Raw genomic sequence first — 17883 nt, 5'->3', positions numbered from 1 at the left:
ATTTCGTACATTTTTGCATGAACAACTCAGTTGTGTACTTCCCACGGTTAATTTATTGAGTAAATTCAGGGTCGAATGCGGAGATACGTCATTGTGTCAACTTTAACATTTAACCTAAACTACCGAGTTGAAGTTGGAGTAGAGAAATTCAGGCAGAGATGATTCCGAGGATCACGTGAAGATATCACTTGTTGATGACGGCAGGTCGAGGTGACGTCACGTACTAAATAGGACCGATGCGCGAAATAGTGAACAAACCTTCGGGTGGTAATCAGTGTTGGGCAAGTTACTCAAGATCAGTAATATATTACTTACTTACTTACTATATTACTTACAAGTAACTAATTACTAGTTACTTGCTGAAAAAAGTAATTACATTACTCTACTCTCTCCGGATCAACCCCCCCCCCCCCTTTTTTTGTCCACCTACGTTGCACATATTAATTGCCTTAGTAATTTATTGTAATTTATGTAATTTATTGTCATTCATTGTCATTTTGCATCGGCGGTGTAAAATCATTTAATTTTTGTTTTTCTAATGTTACGTTGCGTCAATTGAGTTATTGAATATTGGTATTATTTTTATTTTTATTGTTAAATTTGTATTGTTAATTGTGGATGATTTATGTACGAAGGACTTTCAACGTAAACAAGACCGCAAGGGCTTTTTTGAAATGCTCCTCTTAGACAGGATGTTTGACTTTATTTGTACTGTAATACATTCTACTGTGTGACTGTACTTGTACTCTAACATTCTATCTAATAAATATATTCATTCATTCACACCTATTACTCCCTTCCAAAAGTAACTAGTTACTTATTACTTTAAGTTACTTTTTCTTCTCGCCCTCAGTAATTGCATCCTTTTTCCCCTAAAGTCTTACTTTGCATGTTCAACATTAGCGTATGAGACCTAAAATTGAATGTGAAATGTCTAAATTGTAAAAGCAAATCCTGATACAGAATAAATATATTTTTCAGTATAAATTAGACCCATATTCTGTGGATAAAGTGCACTAATTGTGTATTTTAGGTTTTCTGACTGCAGAGAAATTATTGAAAGTAACCAGAAATGGAAGTTGTTGCAAAGGACATTCTTTTAAAGGTCCCATATTATGGAAAAACTCACTTTTCCCATGTTTCTACACTATTATGGTGATTTTGGGTCCTTATCAAGCCGGAAACAGATAAAAGAAAAGAAAAAGAAAGTTAAAGTTAGACAATAGAGATGATAAAACCAGGGTTTGCAGGGTTAGGGTTAGGGCTCCTGGAGACCAGAAGCCATCCCGAAATGCGGATTCAGTCTCACCGTGGATCTGAAGGCGCAGGTTGACGCTTTTCAGCGGGCAGGATGGTTTGCGGAGGATTCTTTTGCACCGAAAACACACTCTCCGCTCTCAACGTACTTTATGTCGTAAGTGTTAAATCATTTAAATCTTTTTTGCTGATGGAAAGATAAGAACTTTCACGCAGCGGAACCCGTTTGTTTGACCGGGTTCCCTGTGTGAACACCGGCGACGGGTGTTCACACAGGGAACAGGTAATAAATCCAGTTTATCATCAATAGTAGTATTGTTACTGCAGTGACGAGATGCTCTTTGTTACATTTAATCTAAGCGATTTAAGAATGTCTAAACATCTCAGAATTTAATTAAGACCTACAAGTTTCAGCCAAGAGACAAAATTATGCTGCTTTCGTGTCTCAATTAGAACGTAGGAAAATACCAAACTGTACAGAGAAAATTATTTCAATCATTTTTGCTCAGTAAAGTTTACTGATCAACGTGCCACTTCTCATTAATCGACATGAGCATGATTGGCTATTGTTATGGCCGTTGAATCATTGAAGGGCGGAGACATACCTACACACTTCCGGTTGAATGTTTTGATTCTAACACCATCGAGTTTAAAAACAGACGAGGACGAATCGTTCCCGTATCCGGTCGGAGTGGAAAAAGTAATATATTACTTTTGAAAAAAAAGTAAAAGTAATATTACTCAAAATGAAAAAGTAATTCGTTACACTACTCGTTACTGGTAAAAAGTAATATTACTTTAAGTTACTAGTTACTTTCCCAACACTGGTGGTAACACATATTGGAAACTAGTACTCACTATCATTTTCATATCATTCCGCTGAATCTTATGGGTTCACTAAACATATTTCTGGCTTGTAGAAATGTCGATTAGATCACACACATTCATCAGGATGCTGCTGTATGATCAGAAACCTTTTATTTACACTGAGGAATCAATGCATTCGATTAAGAATGTGAAATAGTTACACAGGGATGAATGGATACACACTGTGATGTACATTACTTAAAATAAAGATGGAATCTCCATGGCAACTTCTTTCCCCCCAAAAAACATGGACATCCAGTCTATCTACCTCTTACGTCTAGCATCGTTTGCCAAACAACATGCATTGTTTAAAATGCAGAACAAAACTTAATGTAAACATCAGTATTATTATTTTGGTAATGCATAGGCACCGTTCACCCAGATGTGTTAAGGCGTTTCAAAAAGGCCAGACCAACCACAGTCACTAAGCAATGGATGATGCTCCAGGTCACATTTGGAGGTCATCCTGTGTCCTCTTCCACACAGGTAAGGTAAGGAAAACGACACTGGACACTTTTAGTGACCAGGAAGCAGCTTCTACCGCCCATACTGCACTCACACAAACAGTGTGGAACACTGACATTACATTAGAACTGCAGCACATTCACATATTGTACACAACGCACATTCAGAGGCTTAAGAGTTAAACTCAAAATAACTGAATAAAACCACAAAAAGTGCAATTTAACGAAGGATTTGTGATTTAATGAATCACATCAATTCAAGGCGACCCCGACTGGAAACGCTCTTTGATTACTGCGTTACTACGCAGAGTTCAGCCGTTACTACGCAGAGTTCAGCCGTTACCACGCAGAGTTCAGCCGTTACTACGCAGAGCTCAGTGGGTGCAGGGCGAGCCGGTCTCTATGGTGCTGGATCGTGTTGGCTGCTGGCTGCAGATGATGGGCAGAGAACGTAAGGCCCGTCGCTGGTAAGCGTGTCGAGTGCTTGAAGGAGGATGTCGGGCATGTGATCGGCAAGCATCCTGGGGCTGATCAAAATACTCCTGAACGCCATTTCATTGGACCATTCAGCACGGTACCGCACCGGGGAAAAACAGGATCTGAAGATGAACCACAGAAGAGGTTTTGTGACGGGTCAACCTACCATGAGTGGACAATACATGTGAATGACGATGCCATATTTATGATGACAAATTGAGTTTATTCAAATTGTAGACACTTGTATTACTGTGCCCCCCCCCCCCCCCCCCCATTTTAAAGGGAGAATAAACTCCCGACATGAGAAAGTACACTGAACAGCTCCATACTAAAACTACATCGTATGTGGGTTTTAGTATACGATGAGAAAGTAGTTGAGGCTAGACTAAGAGTACCACAGACGCAATGTTAGCATTGAGGCTAGCAATGGAGAAGTACAGGGAAGGTCAGAAGGAGCTGCATTGTGTCTTTGTGGATCTAGAGAAAGACTATGACAGGGTGCCTAGAGGGGAACTGTGGTACTGCATGAGGAAGTCTGGAGTAGCAGAGAAGTATGTCAGAGTAGTTCAGTGTCAGCGAGGATGAAGGGAAAGGTCTACAAGACGGTGGTGAGGACAGCCATGATGGACGGCTTAGAGACAGTGGCTCTGAGGAGAAGACAGGAGGCGGAGCTAAAGGAAGAGATGAAGAGGCCGAGGTTCTCCTTGGGAGTGACCAGGTTGGGTAGGATTAGAAATGGGGTAATAAAATCAGCAGTAAAGTGGAGAAGGCAGATTTGCTGTGGCAACCACAGACAGTAGTAGAAGCTACAGGAGCATAAAGTGAACATCAAACAGACCTCCGCGATGGCCCGGCTTCAGTGATATGCAGGATGCGTCCTGGCAGGAAGAGAGGCAAGTGTGCAGCTGTGTGGACAGACGAGTCATCTGACGCCAGGCTCTGATAGGACGACGAGTGCTGAATAATCAGTGTCGCCTCCCCCAACAGAGGCCGGCTGAGCTGCACTTCCCTCCTGTCATCCATCTCAGTGGGGACGTCACCCGGGTCTCCTCCAAACAGCTCGTACCAACATCCCCGCAGCAGGATGCAGTACTGGAGTACACAGAAAAATAGCTCAGGTTACTGTATGGGACTAACATGACCGGCGTCAGGGTGTAAAACCAGGCTACTGTTTTTACCTTGGGCTTATTGCAGTTGGAAACTACCTTCAGTAACCTTCTCTTCAGATCCTCAATATTAGGAATGCTTAATCTGCACAAAAACGATGACAGCAGCGTGTTTAAAAGGAAGAACAGCAGAAAAGAGGAATTGAACAGGAGAGCAAAGGGGAGCATGTAAGTTGTACTTTTATTTTCTGCTTCTGTGTGCACATAATAACAAGAAAGAAAAAGTCATTAAAGCCACAGCATGTTGAACATTTCCTGCTGAGAACATGCAGTAAAAAAATAAAAAGGATTTGTCTCACCTGGGAACGAGATCCTTTCCCAGCACGACTGAGATCACAAAGTCTTTGGAGTAATCTGCTAAAGCTTTACTGTACAATAGAGAACAATGCGTTTCAATGGAATCTGTAATATTCAGCAGTGCCACAGGGGGGCTGGAGCCTATCCCAGCTGACACCGGGTCGGAATCAGCTCGTTTTGATGGCAGCGACTCAGAACCCCCCCCCATGAGCACACATTTGGTGACAGTGGCGAGTAAAACCTGAGAGCAGACCCCGATTGACGTCCATAATAAAACCTTTAAGCTGGGATGGGCTCCAACAAACCCCGGGGACCGAAAAGCGGCTGCAGTTGAGACGATCGTCTCGTCGACAAGACAATGGATGGACAACTCAAATATTAGCCTGCTATTAATAACGGATTTATTATACAACTTAAGGGTCTCCATCATCCATGTGTCCTTTTGAATCGATGCCATGAAAGAAATGATCCTTATTAACGGTATACAATGACTTACAGTATATAAACCTGACCACATAGGACTCCTCACCTCAGGAGTCCCCCTGGTGGAGAGAACGCGTAGCACTCCAGGGTGGGGAAGGAGTTACGCAGGAGGACAGCCAGCACGGAGGCTGCGCCGGCGCCGAGACTGTGACCAGTGATAACCAGATTATACTCCTAAAACACAGACGCAGGCCGACATCATGCACACAGACAAGAGCCGATTATTCACAATGCAACTTCCTGCCAGGCTAGGTTTGTCCCGAAGCCGGTTGGGACTGTTACCGGGGCAACGGAGAACGCTTGGTTCAGGATGCCGTCGTTCACCAGCTTCTTATAGATATAAGTGGCTGCCTGGCAAATGCCCTGCAGTGAGAGAAGAAGAATACGCATTAACCTCCTGGAGACCGCACCCCCCCCCCCCCCCCTCACACACAGGTGGACGGAAGCGCTTCGACACGGACCTTGTGAGCGTAGCAGGCTCCAGCCACTCCCTCTATCGGCAGGTTCTCACATTCAGCCGACAGGTCTGTCAGGACGTCCTGCAGAAACGACACCATGCGGGATTACTAGCGCAGCAAATCTCCCGTCAAAAGGAAGATTACGGATACACGACAGCTGAGCAAGAGACGGTGTTTATTTAAATCACATGTGGACGAGTGTCGATTCACTGGAAGTTTATTTTAGATTAATCCGTCATGTCTCTTTACAACAAATGTGCAAATAAGAAAACTAAAACCCTCATTATTGTCTACCTGCCCAGGACACAACACATTAAAATAAATACCATAAAAATAAGAACAGCTATGTCTTTAAAAAATAAATCACAGCCTCCCACACTCACCCTGAGCGACAGCGTTCCTCTGACAGCCACCAGAATGGCTTCTCTCTTATGGTCCAGTGCCACATAGAAGGGGATCTCATAGATCTGCAACAAACACGGCTTTCTTTACAGTTTACACGCTCCATGGACTAAACCTAATCACTGAATCTATTAGCAGTACACTTCTAGAATAAAACACATATGGGTATTCTCCACTGGTGCAAACTGGCAACCTCCTGACCTGGTTGTGGAAGCTGACGAAGATGAAGTCTCTGTATTGTAAACCAGTGGTTTGCAGAATAGAAGAAAAATGGCAGCCCAGATGGTCTCCGCCGATGATGTCATACTCGGCTGTGCGACTCCTACAGCTGATGGATACAATCAGTTAAAGAGGAAATCATATTAACACAAAGGAAGCATGAAACATGAGTTTATATCTGGCTTAGTGACGCTGACCAAAAGCAGAATGACCGATTCTGATGAAGATCAGTGCAGATATTTGAGATGTGAAACAAGAAGACAAGAAACGAAAGTTTAAAATCATCTTCTCTAATGTTTCAGGCGTCCTTGTCCTGCTGAATTGATCCTTTGGTTACATTATATTATCATTTTCTTTGATCAGGTCTAGACAAAGGTTTACCGTTTGCTTTGTGGACCGGCTTCCTTTAACATGAACAGGCGGGTCTTGTGGCCAGACAGGCCCCACTCTTACCAGTCTCCGCTGAGTCTGCATGGCCCGGTAAGTAGGTGGGAGTAAATGTACAACGGCCAGCCGTAGGCAGCCGCAGCAAACTTCATGTAGTGTGCTGCTTTCTCCAACTCGGTCTCCAAAACGTCTCCCTATAAACGCACACAAATATGGAAACCTTAGACACAAGGATTCTGATTTACAGACTTGCATGAATAAAAAGTGTAAATAACACGCAGAATTACACTTTTCCCAGTTTTTTATCCAGTAATTAAGCATCACACACCGACTGTATATTTTAACGTGTTATCACTTCACCAATTTCAATAGAAACTTTAAGCAGACACATTTTATTACTGTGTTATTATTTGATAATTTTTTGATTAGGCTGTTCCTGATAGTGTTTTCACAATCATTGCTAGTTTTATTGACTGTGTATTTTGTCATCAATATGTAAACATACAAAACAAGAGTTATTTATAGCTATAAAATACATATTACTTATTTAAACCACTGCCTAGAGCTGTTATGGCAAATAGCCTACTACATCAGGTTCAGTGAGTGAATCACATGTGTTCACAAATATCATATGAATACATGCATTTACTTCCCAATGTTTGACCAAGGCAGAACTCGGTGATTTAACTGTTGAGTAAACTCAGATATGATCCAAGCACGATGCTGACGTGACATCCGTCCACGTAACACACACGATCGAACCCCAGCTTCACTTACGGTGGGAGAGGAAGGGCTGTGATCGACGATGACATCTGGATTTCTGCTGAGCTCCATCTTATCATGCTCCTGATGCAGCAGAGCCAAACCAGCTGCAATGTCGCTGGGGACGAAGTCTATATCCTGCCCCAAAAACAACAAAACACACACACACACACACACACACACACACACACACACACTTCCAGGTTTTTGTATGACCTAATCAGAAACCCACTACTGGTCACGTGTGAACGACAGAACAATGGGAGAGAGGGCGTCTTACAGAGAAAAATCCAGTGAAGAGCTGCGCGATACTAGAGAACGCTGCACGGTAGCTTTCATCCTGCGGCACACAACAGCAAAGAAGCCGCAGCCTGCCTTCCCACACCTTGACAGCCAGGGAGCGAGCTGTGGAGAAGAACCGGGTGCCCTCGTGGCTCCCCTTGTCTGGTACTCCCAGTGGCTCCATGCTCGCTGGCTGAGGACGGCGGTTCCCCAGCGGGTCAAACACAAACAGCACACCGACCGCGGTGAACAGCAGGATGATCCAGCTGTGGTGACACAACAAGAAAAATCCTTTAAATCTAGAAAATCGCCCAAACACAGACTCGAGCATCGTACCTGGCAGCCACTGCAGCAATGACAGCACCCACAGTGGCAGGATCGCAGCCCCGGCTGTTATCAGAGGCCCAGAATGAACCGAGGCAGGCCCACACCAGCTCAGGAATGTACAGGAGAGCTCGAAGGTAAACCAGGGCCGGGATGGCCCGCCGCGGACCACAGTTTGTAATGGTTCCTTAGCAACAGAGTAATCCACAGAGATATACATTTGCTCTGCACTCCTAGCAGGTGAACGTTTGATCAACTGCAACGCAGAGGTAGAACCGGAAGCGAGACGCGCCACGTCCGATGGAAAGGACACATTCCTTCGTTTTAAACCTTTGGAGGACGGTTTCCGTGGGCATGCGGGGAATAAGAACTAAAATGAATTGGACTGCGTGAGACTGAAGTTGGGCGCCATAGCGCAGTGGCGGTCTCGCAAACTTCCTGCTTTGTAAATTGCAAAATACACCAGAACTTTCACACGATTAATGTGTGTGTGCAGCCTAAATGGTGTAAAGGCCAACCCATTCCACCCCCCCAGGGTGAAAGCTGCTTGGTGTTAGCTTACCCTGGGCGCTGACGTAAACAATGGCACACAGCGACAAGACGATGAGCGCCAGCACGACCAGCGAGCCGATCAGGTAGATGTGAAGCACTCCTTTCCCGTGGCAGTCGAAATGACCCTTGTGGTAAGTGTACAGGAACATGGTGCCAATCCACCTGGAGAGAGGATGAAATACACGAGCGGAGCCCAGTCACGTTACCATGACGACGCTTGTCGGTCCGTCAAGTGTCCAGATTCGTGAATAACTCACCAAATGATGCGAATGAAGAGCTCGAAGGCGCCGGGAAACACAAGGTCGTCACTGGCGATTCCCCATCGCCGACCAAACACAACCAGGCCGGGCATTTTGAGAAAAGGCCCAGAACCTTCGACCTTCCTACCGCTGGAGCAATGGACGCCTGAAGCCTTGCATGTCTTCGCTGGCAGAGCAGCAGCTAACGCAACATCGGCTTCTCCTCCCAACTGTCACATCGTACTTCCCGATGTTGCTCAAGCGCGAATGATTTCTGCTTCCGGTCTCGCTGCTCTTCCGCTAACGGAAGCGGAACGCTATGAATAAAACGCATTAGAATCCGGGTGTCATTAATGGCGCCGCTCACGACCTATCACGTAGTTTGACAGACATTTCGTCACGTTAATTCGGAGAACGCCCTCCAGAAAAAACGAGAGTTGCGTGACTAAGATTAGCGATAACGGTAGCTATCCAGCTAGCTAAAAATACTCGAAAGCCCCGCCCCCTAAAATATACAGATAATACTGATTGATAATCCAACTATCCTTTATCCATTTATATATCTACAACTTACTTTATATAGAATATAGAATATTTAAAATCACAGAACATTTCAAGCGTAACCGGATGGTCGAGAGGTGTTTTTATTGAGCGAGCAGCGACCGTCCGCCGACGAAACCCGAACGCAACACAGACCAACGCATAAAGGTTCCGGATTTCTTTTCTTCCCCTAATACTATTAACATTGATAATAAGAGTTGGAGCAAGCCGATAGCCGATGCCGTTAATTCAATGAAATGGAACTAAAATTGTGACTGAAATAATAATGGGCTACAGGGGGCAGCACGGTGGATACGCTGTCACCTCACAGAAAGAAGGTCACAGGTTCAAATCCAACGTGGGGCCTTTCTGTGAGGAGATTGCGTGTTCTCCCCGTTTCTGCGGGTTCTCCAGCTTCCTCCCACCAAAACATGCAACTTGGGTGAATCGGTGACGCTAAATTGTCTGCATAGGTGTGAGCGCGTCCTTGAATGATTGTCTAGATGTGTGGCCCTGTGATGACCTGGCGACTTGTCCAGGGTGTACCCTAGTAGACTAACTGGGACAGGTGCCAGTAGATCCCGCGACCCTGATTGCGGATGACGCGGTTAATAAAATGAATGAAGAATGGACTAAAGGATGAATATGCCTCTGAATTAATTCAGCTTTATTATTATTTAGTATCAATAACACATTACACACAGACGTACTGGTGAGGGGGTCGGCGACAGGGAAGGATGTGAGCTATTGCATTACTGAAATCCCTGAAACTGTTCCCCGATGATATTTGTGTTGCAGTGATTGCAGACTGCAAACACTCCGATCTTATCACACTGTGAGCTTGTTTCAGCTCTCTCAAGAAGAAGTGAGAAAGTGTACCTTTCTGTAAATTTCGAGCAAACGCTCTCAACTTGTGTCGGGATGTGAAAAACCTTTTCCAGCATTGGCAGGGCTGTGCCTCCCCCCTGAAGAGTTGTGCTCAGTCTTCCATGAAGTACAGCTTTTTCAGAACTGTTGTTGTGTGGGATCATGATTATTCAATGTTAACCGGTTTATGTTTATGTTTATTAAATGTACAATCTCGTTTATTGTGCATTTTTTGTAACATGATTTATTTGTCGCATTTAAATATATAATGTAGCTGCTACCTTGGACAGCTCTCGCTTGTAAAACAAACGATTATTATGTCAAATTATGTCAAATTATATTCATGTAATCTTTTAATAAATATTCTCCAATTCGGGGACATGTGGTTCCATGGTGTAATGGTTAGCACTCTGGACTCTGAATCCAGCGATCCGAGTTCAAATCTCGGTGGAACCTGAATTTATTGTTTTAACAAAACGTGATCTTATCGTAATGTATTAACAAGTCAGTCTAAATGTAAACTGGGTCATAGTTAATGCAAGGCCACATGGATTTTGTAAACTTTATACGCGACAGATCACGTGACTAGTAAACACGTCGATCCAACATGGCGGCCCGCATGGCTCGTCTCTGCTGGAGAACACTAACACTAAACTTCTCCCACAGACGTGTAAGAATTAACACGAATCATGAAAACTCCTGGCAGCCGACAGTTTGTTACGGGACGAGCGAGGAAGACGCCGCGCAGGTGAGTAATGACGTCACCTGGTCATGGCAGCAACCGAGTCTTTAAGTGATTTCTTTCATTCATGCTTTTCCAGGATTCCAAGATTCACATTCCAGTGGGTAAATATACAAGTAGCCATGTTTAATTATTATTATTTTTAAACATTGTAGTCCTCTTTCTAGATGAAACATTTCTCCTCTTGGCCCTCAGACCGTCTGACAGTATCTTACAGCAGAAGCAGTGGCCCCGGCGGTCAGCACGTCAATAAAGGTGGTCAGAGCTTCACCTAAAGACTGGACACAGGATGTTCTTCTGTGTAATAAACGACATCTCGATCCACAGCCAGCACAAAAGCAGAGGTCCGTTTCCATCTGCACACGGCAGACTGGATCCCGGAAGATGTTCGACAGAAAATCCGTGAAAAGGTTCGTCTTCACGTGTCGTCAAATCAAGACAAAAGAGACGGTCTGATTTGAACTTAAATTATAATGTCGGTCTCAAAATAGAAGTTTCATTCCCATCACGCTTTATATTCTACTATCAGAAAGTCAGCGTGGTTCGTATTTCAACAACCTCTGGATTGTTTTATTGTGCTTTTTGATCATTTGTTTTACGTGTTGCTGTGAAACACAGAACGGAAACCGCATTAATAAGGCCGGGGAGCTGCTGGTCGCCTCAGAGCTGAGCCGGAGTCAGCAGAGGAACCTGTCTGATTGCATCCAGAAGATTTCTGCAATCGTCGCCGAGGCCAGCAGAAAGCCGCACGAACCTACGGCAGAAGATGTAGCTCTCAGGGACTACAGGTACGGCTGACATGTAGTCCAGGACGTGTTGTTTCTGTCCCTCTTGATAAAGGTGTCTTTGTTTTTATGTATCGCAGGTTGGAGCAGAGGAGCAAGGAGCGACTCAAACAGAAGAAGATCCATTCAGTTATCAAGAGGAGTAGACGAGGGGATTTTGATTGATTGTCATGATCCTCCCTCCTTTTATTGTCAATTATATCCTATTTACATTTTTTTGTGTGTATTTAATTTTATGTGAATAAAGGAGCAATTTTTACTCCACATTTGTGCAGGATGTTATCAGTAAATTATCAGCACAGCTACAATTCACACTTTAAATGCATTAAATTCTGAATTTCATTTTTATGTAGGTGATCCTTTTGTGACCCAAAATCGAGTCTAAAAATTCCCAACAAGATTTATTTCTGTCCATCCAACCATCTTCCACCGCTGATCCGGGGCCGGGTCGCTGGAGCAACAGTCTCATCATCAGTGTTGGGCAAGTTACTCAAGATCAGTAATATATTACTTATTACTAGTTACTTGCTGGAAAAAGTAATTACATTATATACTACTTATTACTCCCTGCCAAAAGTAACTAGTTACTTATTACTCTAGAAGAAGAATCAGAAGTAGTTTATTGTCAATGAGGGGTCACTGACTAGGAATGTTTCTCGGTGAAGTCGTGCTACATGTAACAGTAATGACAAAATACAAAAAACATACAAGTACAGACACATCACCAAACAGCAGCATCGGGAGTGGATACACAGATGTATATTAGTATTTAAGTTACTCTTTTTTTCTCGTCCTCAATAATTGCATCCTTTCTCCCCTAAAGTCTCACTTTGCATGTTCAACATTAGCAGATGAGACCTGAACACACGACGTGATGAGACCTGAACACACGACATGAGACCTGAACACACGACGTGATGAGACCTGAACACACGACATGATGAGACCTGAACACACGACATGAGACCTGAACACACGACGTGATGAGACCTGAACACACGACATGATGAGACCTGAACACACGACATGAGACCTGAACACACGACATGATGAGACCTGAACACACGACATGATAAGACCTGAACACACGACATGATGAGTCCGCCTGAGTCAATCTGGACCCTCATTTGAATTAAATGAACACGAAGACTTTTACTTTGTAGGAATTCATAAATTCACAAAATGAAACCACATCTGGACTCAAACTGAAAACGAAACACACTTTGTGAACAACTTCAGTTGTTTATTAAAGCAGAGGAGCTCAAAGTGCTTCTGGGCCATGAGGCAACGTGCGCTGGTGCATTTCAATGCAGACAATATGCACATTAGTGTAATAAGAATAACAAGAAAAACATTTATTTTAACTGTCAGAAGTTGTGCAGAAGGTGGATCAGAACATTCTGAATGTATCAATACTACAAACAATTACTGCAATTTAAATACATCTCCAATATTCATGTAAATATTAATCGACATTTTGTATTCTAAAATTGAATGTGAAATGTGTAAATCGTAAAAGCAAATCCTGATACAGGATAAATATATTTTTCAGTATAAATTAGACCCATATTCTGTGGATAAAGTGCACTAATTGTGTCTTTTAGATTTTATTTCTCACTAGTTTAATCCTCGTCTTTGCATGCAGCCCTGGTGACTGTCTAACTAACCATAGAACAAACATTTGGTAACTTAAACTCAGCGACTAGTTTATGCCTTTTTATTCCGGGTTGTGATTTCAGTGCTAAATTAATACGGTCCCGATTTAAACGTTGTGGTTTCCTGGTTTATTCACGTCCCTCGTCCAGGACACGTGATTCAAAGGATCATTTCATGAATCCCTGCAGAAGCCTGCTGACACTAAACCAATGCTTTAATGGTTATATTATATTAACCGGTAATAGTAAAAGTAATATTATTACTCAAAATGAAAAAGTAATTCGTTACACTACTCGTTACTGGTCAAAAGTAATATATTGCTTTAAGTTACTAGTTACTTTAGTTACTGTCCCAACACTGTTCGGGACCCTCGAGTTGAACGAGGACCGGTGCGCGTTCAGGAAGCAACGCGCAGCCGAAAGGTTTAACAGAGCCCTCTGAACTATCGGAACATTGTGACGCCCTTTTAAAATACGCTTTGGTGTACACCCCGGAGAAGAGCAGTTTGTCCTCTGGCTGGCCCAGCAGAGACACAATGTCCTTCATCTGCAAACGACAAACAGAGTCCCGTCAGTCTCCGGCGTGGAGACCGGCTCGGCTCGGCCGTGCGCTGCGGTCCGCTTTACCATCTGCACGTTGCCGTCGATGGAAAAGACGTTCTCTACGAGGTAGAGGGACGCCAGGACGCATCCCACGCTCCACACGTCAATGGCTTCGTCGAAGGGCAGGCCGAGGGACATTTCTGAAGCTCTGAGGTGGGAGGACAAAGGTCAAAGGTGAGAAAACTCTTGGCTGCGTGCGAGGACCAACCCCCCCCCCCCCCCCCACCAAAGGTCACCTGTATCCACACGGCTGCAGCATCATCCCCAGCCGGATTTCAGACACTTCCACGGCTTGTCCAAAGTCAATCAGCTTGACCCTCAGCGGCTGCTCCAGACGGTCCACCAGCATGATGTTGTCCGGCTTGATGTCCGTGTGGACGACGCCAAGCGTCTTCAGGGAGTCCAACGCCACACACAGCTGCAGGGACAGAGACGAGGACACTTTTACGTGTCCTGCTGCTGCTTAGCAACAGGGTGATTGATGTCATATTGCAGCACACACCTGACGCCCGATTGACCGGAGCTCATCCAGGGACAGCGGCTGCCAGTTTAACCCTTTCACGTTAGCTCAGCGAAAGCACTGTGTGGACATCCGGTTGCTTCACACGGCGTCAGAAGCTGCTGACGGACGTGCGGCTTCAAGGAAACGGTGAAGTCGAACCCCCCCGGAGGATTTCCCGTTCGACCGGCTGACTGAACGGCGAGATTGGAAGCAGCGTTTCCAGCATTTTGGGGCGGCGACAAGACTGAATACGGAGGACGGTGAGGTCCAAGTCAGTCCCCCGATTTATAGCACAGGAACATTTTTAAAGCATTCACTGTTGCGGAAGGAGGCGGAGCTAAAGACAATTGAGGTCGTGTTAGAAAACTACGATGAATACTTCTACCCCAAAAGGAACGTTATCCACGAGCGTGCACGTTCCCACCAGAGAGCGCAGCGGCCCGGAGAGGAAACCAAAAGGTTTAGCAGAGCCCTCTGAACTATCGGAACATTGTGACTTCGGGACACGCAGCGAGGAGGACATCAGAGACCGGATGGAGGCGGGACAAAGAGGCGTCTCGTAAACCGCCGTCACGATATCCAGAGATGCCGAGGAGGTGCACCAGCAGGGAGAGGAGGTGGGGGGGCGCCATATTTCCTCGGGGCGGTCGCAGACACGAGCGGCGAGAGCGACCAACGGACTGTTGAGACTGTGATCGGCCCAACGGCGGTTACATTTCAGATTGACGCAGATCTGAGCGTTCTGGAAGGAGAGACATTCAACACGCGAGCAGAAACTGGAGCCGCACGGGGGCAATTTCAGGCAGAGGCCAAACACGAGGAAAAGAACGAGTCACTCCCAGCGAACGGGATCCAGAGCCAGACGGCTAACGACCTGCACGGGCAACGGGACCAGCCGAACGCATCGAGGAAGGAGACAAAGCAGGACGACAGCAACACAGATGAAAGAGCCCCCCCCCCACCGTCCACGTCTCCTGTCCTAAAGTTCTGCGATGCGGATCGGCGTTGGAGGCACGACGGGGACAAGAAAGCGTTTTGGGCCTGAGAAAGATTTGAGAAGTATCTGGTCGTCATTTGATTAAAGTACAAAAAATAAAAAACTTCAGTCCTCCACAGTCGTTGGTCGGAAGCAACAAAAACAGCGCCGGAAAAGCCTCCCCAACGCCTTTCTGACTCGTTTCTTAAAGCTCCTGGTGGAGTCCGGAGGAGCTTCTAGATCTCGTTTGGAAGCTCCTTCTTGTTCAGTCCCATCTGGCTCCTCCAGCAGAACCTCATCAGACGCTTCCTTGACCGGAGCTTCTGCAGCGTCGTCTGCGACGTTTGAGGCCAGAGGAGCTTCCGGAGCTTCAGGAACTTCTGGAACTTCCGGAGCTTCCGGAGCTTCTGGAGCTTCTGGAGCTTCAGGAACTTCTGGAGCTTCCGGAGCTTCCGGAGCTTCCGGAGCTTCTGGAGCTTCCGGAGCGTCAGAGCTCGTACCTCCAGTAGCAGCAACATTGTCCGTGGCCGGAGGAGCGTCTGGAGCGGCAGCGTCTTGCTCCGGTTGTCCACTGCAGTCACTGTCCTCCGTCAGGTGGGACATGGAGATGAACGGGTGCAGCAGGGCCTCACGGGCGGACATCCTTTCAGCGGCGTCCAGGCGCAGCAGGCATTTGAGCAGGTCAACAAAAGCCCGCCGGTCCCAGAACTGGACCAGGTCGCCTCTCGGATAGACCTGGATGAGGAAACGGATTCAGGTCAGTTGATCCTCTCAGAGACGGGTCATCAACAGGTACCGGTTCTGCAACAAAGAGCGCTCACATCCAGCAGGCTGTCCAGAGACGGGCCGCGCCAGTCGCCGGGTGTCCCGCCTCGCACGGGGACGTCAGCGGAGCTGTCCTGTGAGGTCTGCGGGGACAAGACGTGAGGATCGCGTCAAAGGATGTCGACCACAATCGATGCATTCAGACGCACTGGAACGCGGCTCGCCGTACCTTGAGCCTCCACCTCGGCCTGGCGGAAAGGGGCGCCCTTTTAAAATACGCTTTGGTGTACACCCCGGCGAAGAGCAGCTTGTCCTCCGGCTGGCCCAGCAGAGACACAATGTCCTTCATCTGCAAACGACAAACAGAGTCCCGTCAGTCTCCGGCGTGGAGACCGGCTCGGCTCGGCCGTGCGCTGCGGTCCGCTTTACCATCTGCACGTTGCCGTCGATGGAAAAGACGTTCTCTACGAGGTAGAGGGACGCCAGGACGCATCCCACGCTCCACACGTCAATGGCTTCGTCGAAGGGCAGGCCGAGGGACACTTCTGGAGCTCTGAGGTGGGAGGACAAAGGTCAAAGGTGAGAAAACTCACCTTTGCGTGCAAGGACCAACCCCCCCCACTTCCATGGCTTGTCCAAAAAGTCAATCAGCTTGACCCTCAGCGGCTGCTCCAGACGGTCCACCAGCATGATGTTGTCCGGCTAGATGTCCGTGTGGACGACGCCAAGCGTCTTCAGGGAGTCCAACGCCACACACAGCTGCAGGGACAGAGACGGGACAGTTTCACGTGTCCTGCTGCTGCTTAGCAACAGGGTGATTGATGTCATATTGCAGCACACACCTGACGCCCGATTGACCGGAGCTCATCCAGGGACAGCGGCTGCCAGTTTAACCCTTTCACGTTAGCTCAGCGAAAGCACTGTGTGGACATCCGGTTGCTTCACACGGCGTCAGAAGCTGCTGACGGACGTGCGGCTTCAAGGAAACGGTGAAGTCGAACCCCCCCGGAGGATTTCCCGTTCGACCGGCTGACTGAACGGCGAGATTGGAAGCAGCGTTTCCAGCATTTTGGGGCGGCGACAAGACTGAATACGGAGGACGGTGAGGTCCAAGTCAGTCCCCCGATTTATAGCACAGGAACATTTTTAAAGCATTCACTGTTGCGGAAGGAGGCGGAGCTAAAGACAATTGAGGTCGTGTTAGAAAACTACGATGAATACTTCTACCCCAAAAGGAACGTTATCCACGAGCGTGCACGTTCCCACCAGAGAGCGCAGCGGCCCGGAGAGGAAACCAAAAGGTTTAGCAGAGCCCTCTGAACTATCGGAACATTGTGACTTCGGGACACGCAGCGAGGAGGACATCAGAGACCGGATGGAGGCGGGACAAAGAGGCGTCTCGTAAACCGCCGTCACGATATCCAGAGATGCCGAGGAGGTGCACCAGCAGGGAGAGGAGGTGGGGGGGCGCCATATTTCCTCGGGGCGGTCGCAGACTCGAGCAGCGAGAGCGACCAACGGACTGTTGAGACTGTGATCGGCCCAACGGCGGTTACATTTCAGATTGACGCAGATCTGAGCGTTCTGGAAGGAGAGACATTCAACACGCGAGCAGAAACTGGAGCCGCACGGGGGCAATTTCAGCCAGAGGCCAAACACGAGGAAAAGAACGAGTCCCTCCCAGCGAATGGGATCCAGAGCCAGACGGCTAACGACCTGCACGGGCAACGGGACCAGCCGAACGCATCGAGGAAGGAGACAAAGCAGGACGACAGCAACACAGATGAAAGAGCCCCCCCCCCCACCGTCCAC

At 46.8% G+C, this 17883-nt stretch overlaps 2 protein-coding genes and 1 non-coding gene across 3 annotated transcripts; 2 read left to right on the top strand and 1 right to left on the bottom strand.

Moving 5' to 3' along the window:
* Positions 1-2218: 2218 nt before the first annotated feature.
* LOC137916361 (diacylglycerol lipase-beta-like) lies at positions 2219-8775 on the bottom strand. Its single transcript, XM_068759406.1, has 15 exons — positions 8655-8775; positions 8408-8559; positions 7858-8032; positions 7520-7787; positions 7255-7377; positions 6544-6671; positions 6073-6199; positions 5853-5936; positions 5473-5550; positions 5294-5374; positions 5058-5185; positions 4531-4599; positions 4244-4316; positions 3904-4157; positions 2219-3187 (listed from the first exon to the last, which is right to left on the bottom strand). Exons 1-15 carry the CDS (start codon positions 8747-8749, stop codon positions 2989-2991), a joined length of 2034 nt encoding a protein of 677 aa, XP_068615507.1. The 5' UTR covers positions 8750-8775; the 3' UTR covers positions 2219-2988.
* A 1652-nt stretch (positions 8776-10427) lies between these two features.
* On the top strand, positions 10428-10499 carry trnaq-cug (transfer RNA glutamine (anticodon CUG)). Its single transcript has one exon. It is a non-coding gene; the product is annotated as a tRNA-Gln (tRNA).
* A 151-nt stretch (positions 10500-10650) lies between these two features.
* On the top strand, positions 10651-11735 carry LOC137916360 (large ribosomal subunit protein mL62-like). Its single transcript, XM_068759405.1, has 7 exons — positions 10651-10665; positions 10750-10791; positions 10865-10889; positions 10981-11040; positions 11113-11195; positions 11404-11573; positions 11651-11735. Exons 1-7 carry the CDS (start codon positions 10651-10653, stop codon positions 11733-11735), a joined length of 480 nt encoding a protein of 159 aa, XP_068615506.1.
* Positions 11736-17883: the final 6148 nt, after the last annotated feature.

The sequence above is a fragment of the Brachionichthys hirsutus genome, unplaced genomic scaffold (genome assembly GCF_040956055.1).
Source record: "Brachionichthys hirsutus isolate HB-005 unplaced genomic scaffold, CSIRO-AGI_Bhir_v1 contig_877, whole genome shotgun sequence".
Classification (NCBI taxonomy): Eukaryota; Metazoa; Chordata; class Actinopteri; order Lophiiformes; family Brachionichthyidae; genus Brachionichthys; species Brachionichthys hirsutus.
Note: the sequence above shows the minus strand (reverse complement) of the source record. Positions and strands in the feature narration are given on the sequence as shown.

Bases quoted from the DNA above. Each gene is read 5' to 3' on its own strand.
- LOC137916361 (XM_068759406.1), bottom strand. From the start codon at position 8,749: ATGCCCGGCCTGGTTGTGTTTGGTCGGCGATGGGGAATCGCCAGTGAC. The intron at 5,937-6,072 runs GTCAGGAGGTTG...TGTTTGTTGCAG, and splicing joins TCGTCAGCTTCCACAACCAG to ATCTATGAGATCCCCTTCTA. The intron at 3,188-3,903 runs GTCTGTTTGATG...GTTCATCTTCAG, and splicing joins GAAGCCGGGCCATCGCGGAG to ATCCTGTTTTTCCCCGGTGC.
- LOC137916360 (XM_068759405.1), top strand. The intron at 11,196-11,403 runs GTTCGTCTTCAC...TGTGAAACACAG, and splicing joins GACAGAAAATCCGTGAAAAG to AACGGAAACCGCATTAATAA. The intron at 11,574-11,650 runs GTACGGCTGACA...TATGTATCGCAG, and splicing joins GTAGCTCTCAGGGACTACAG to GTTGGAGCAGAGGAGCAAGG.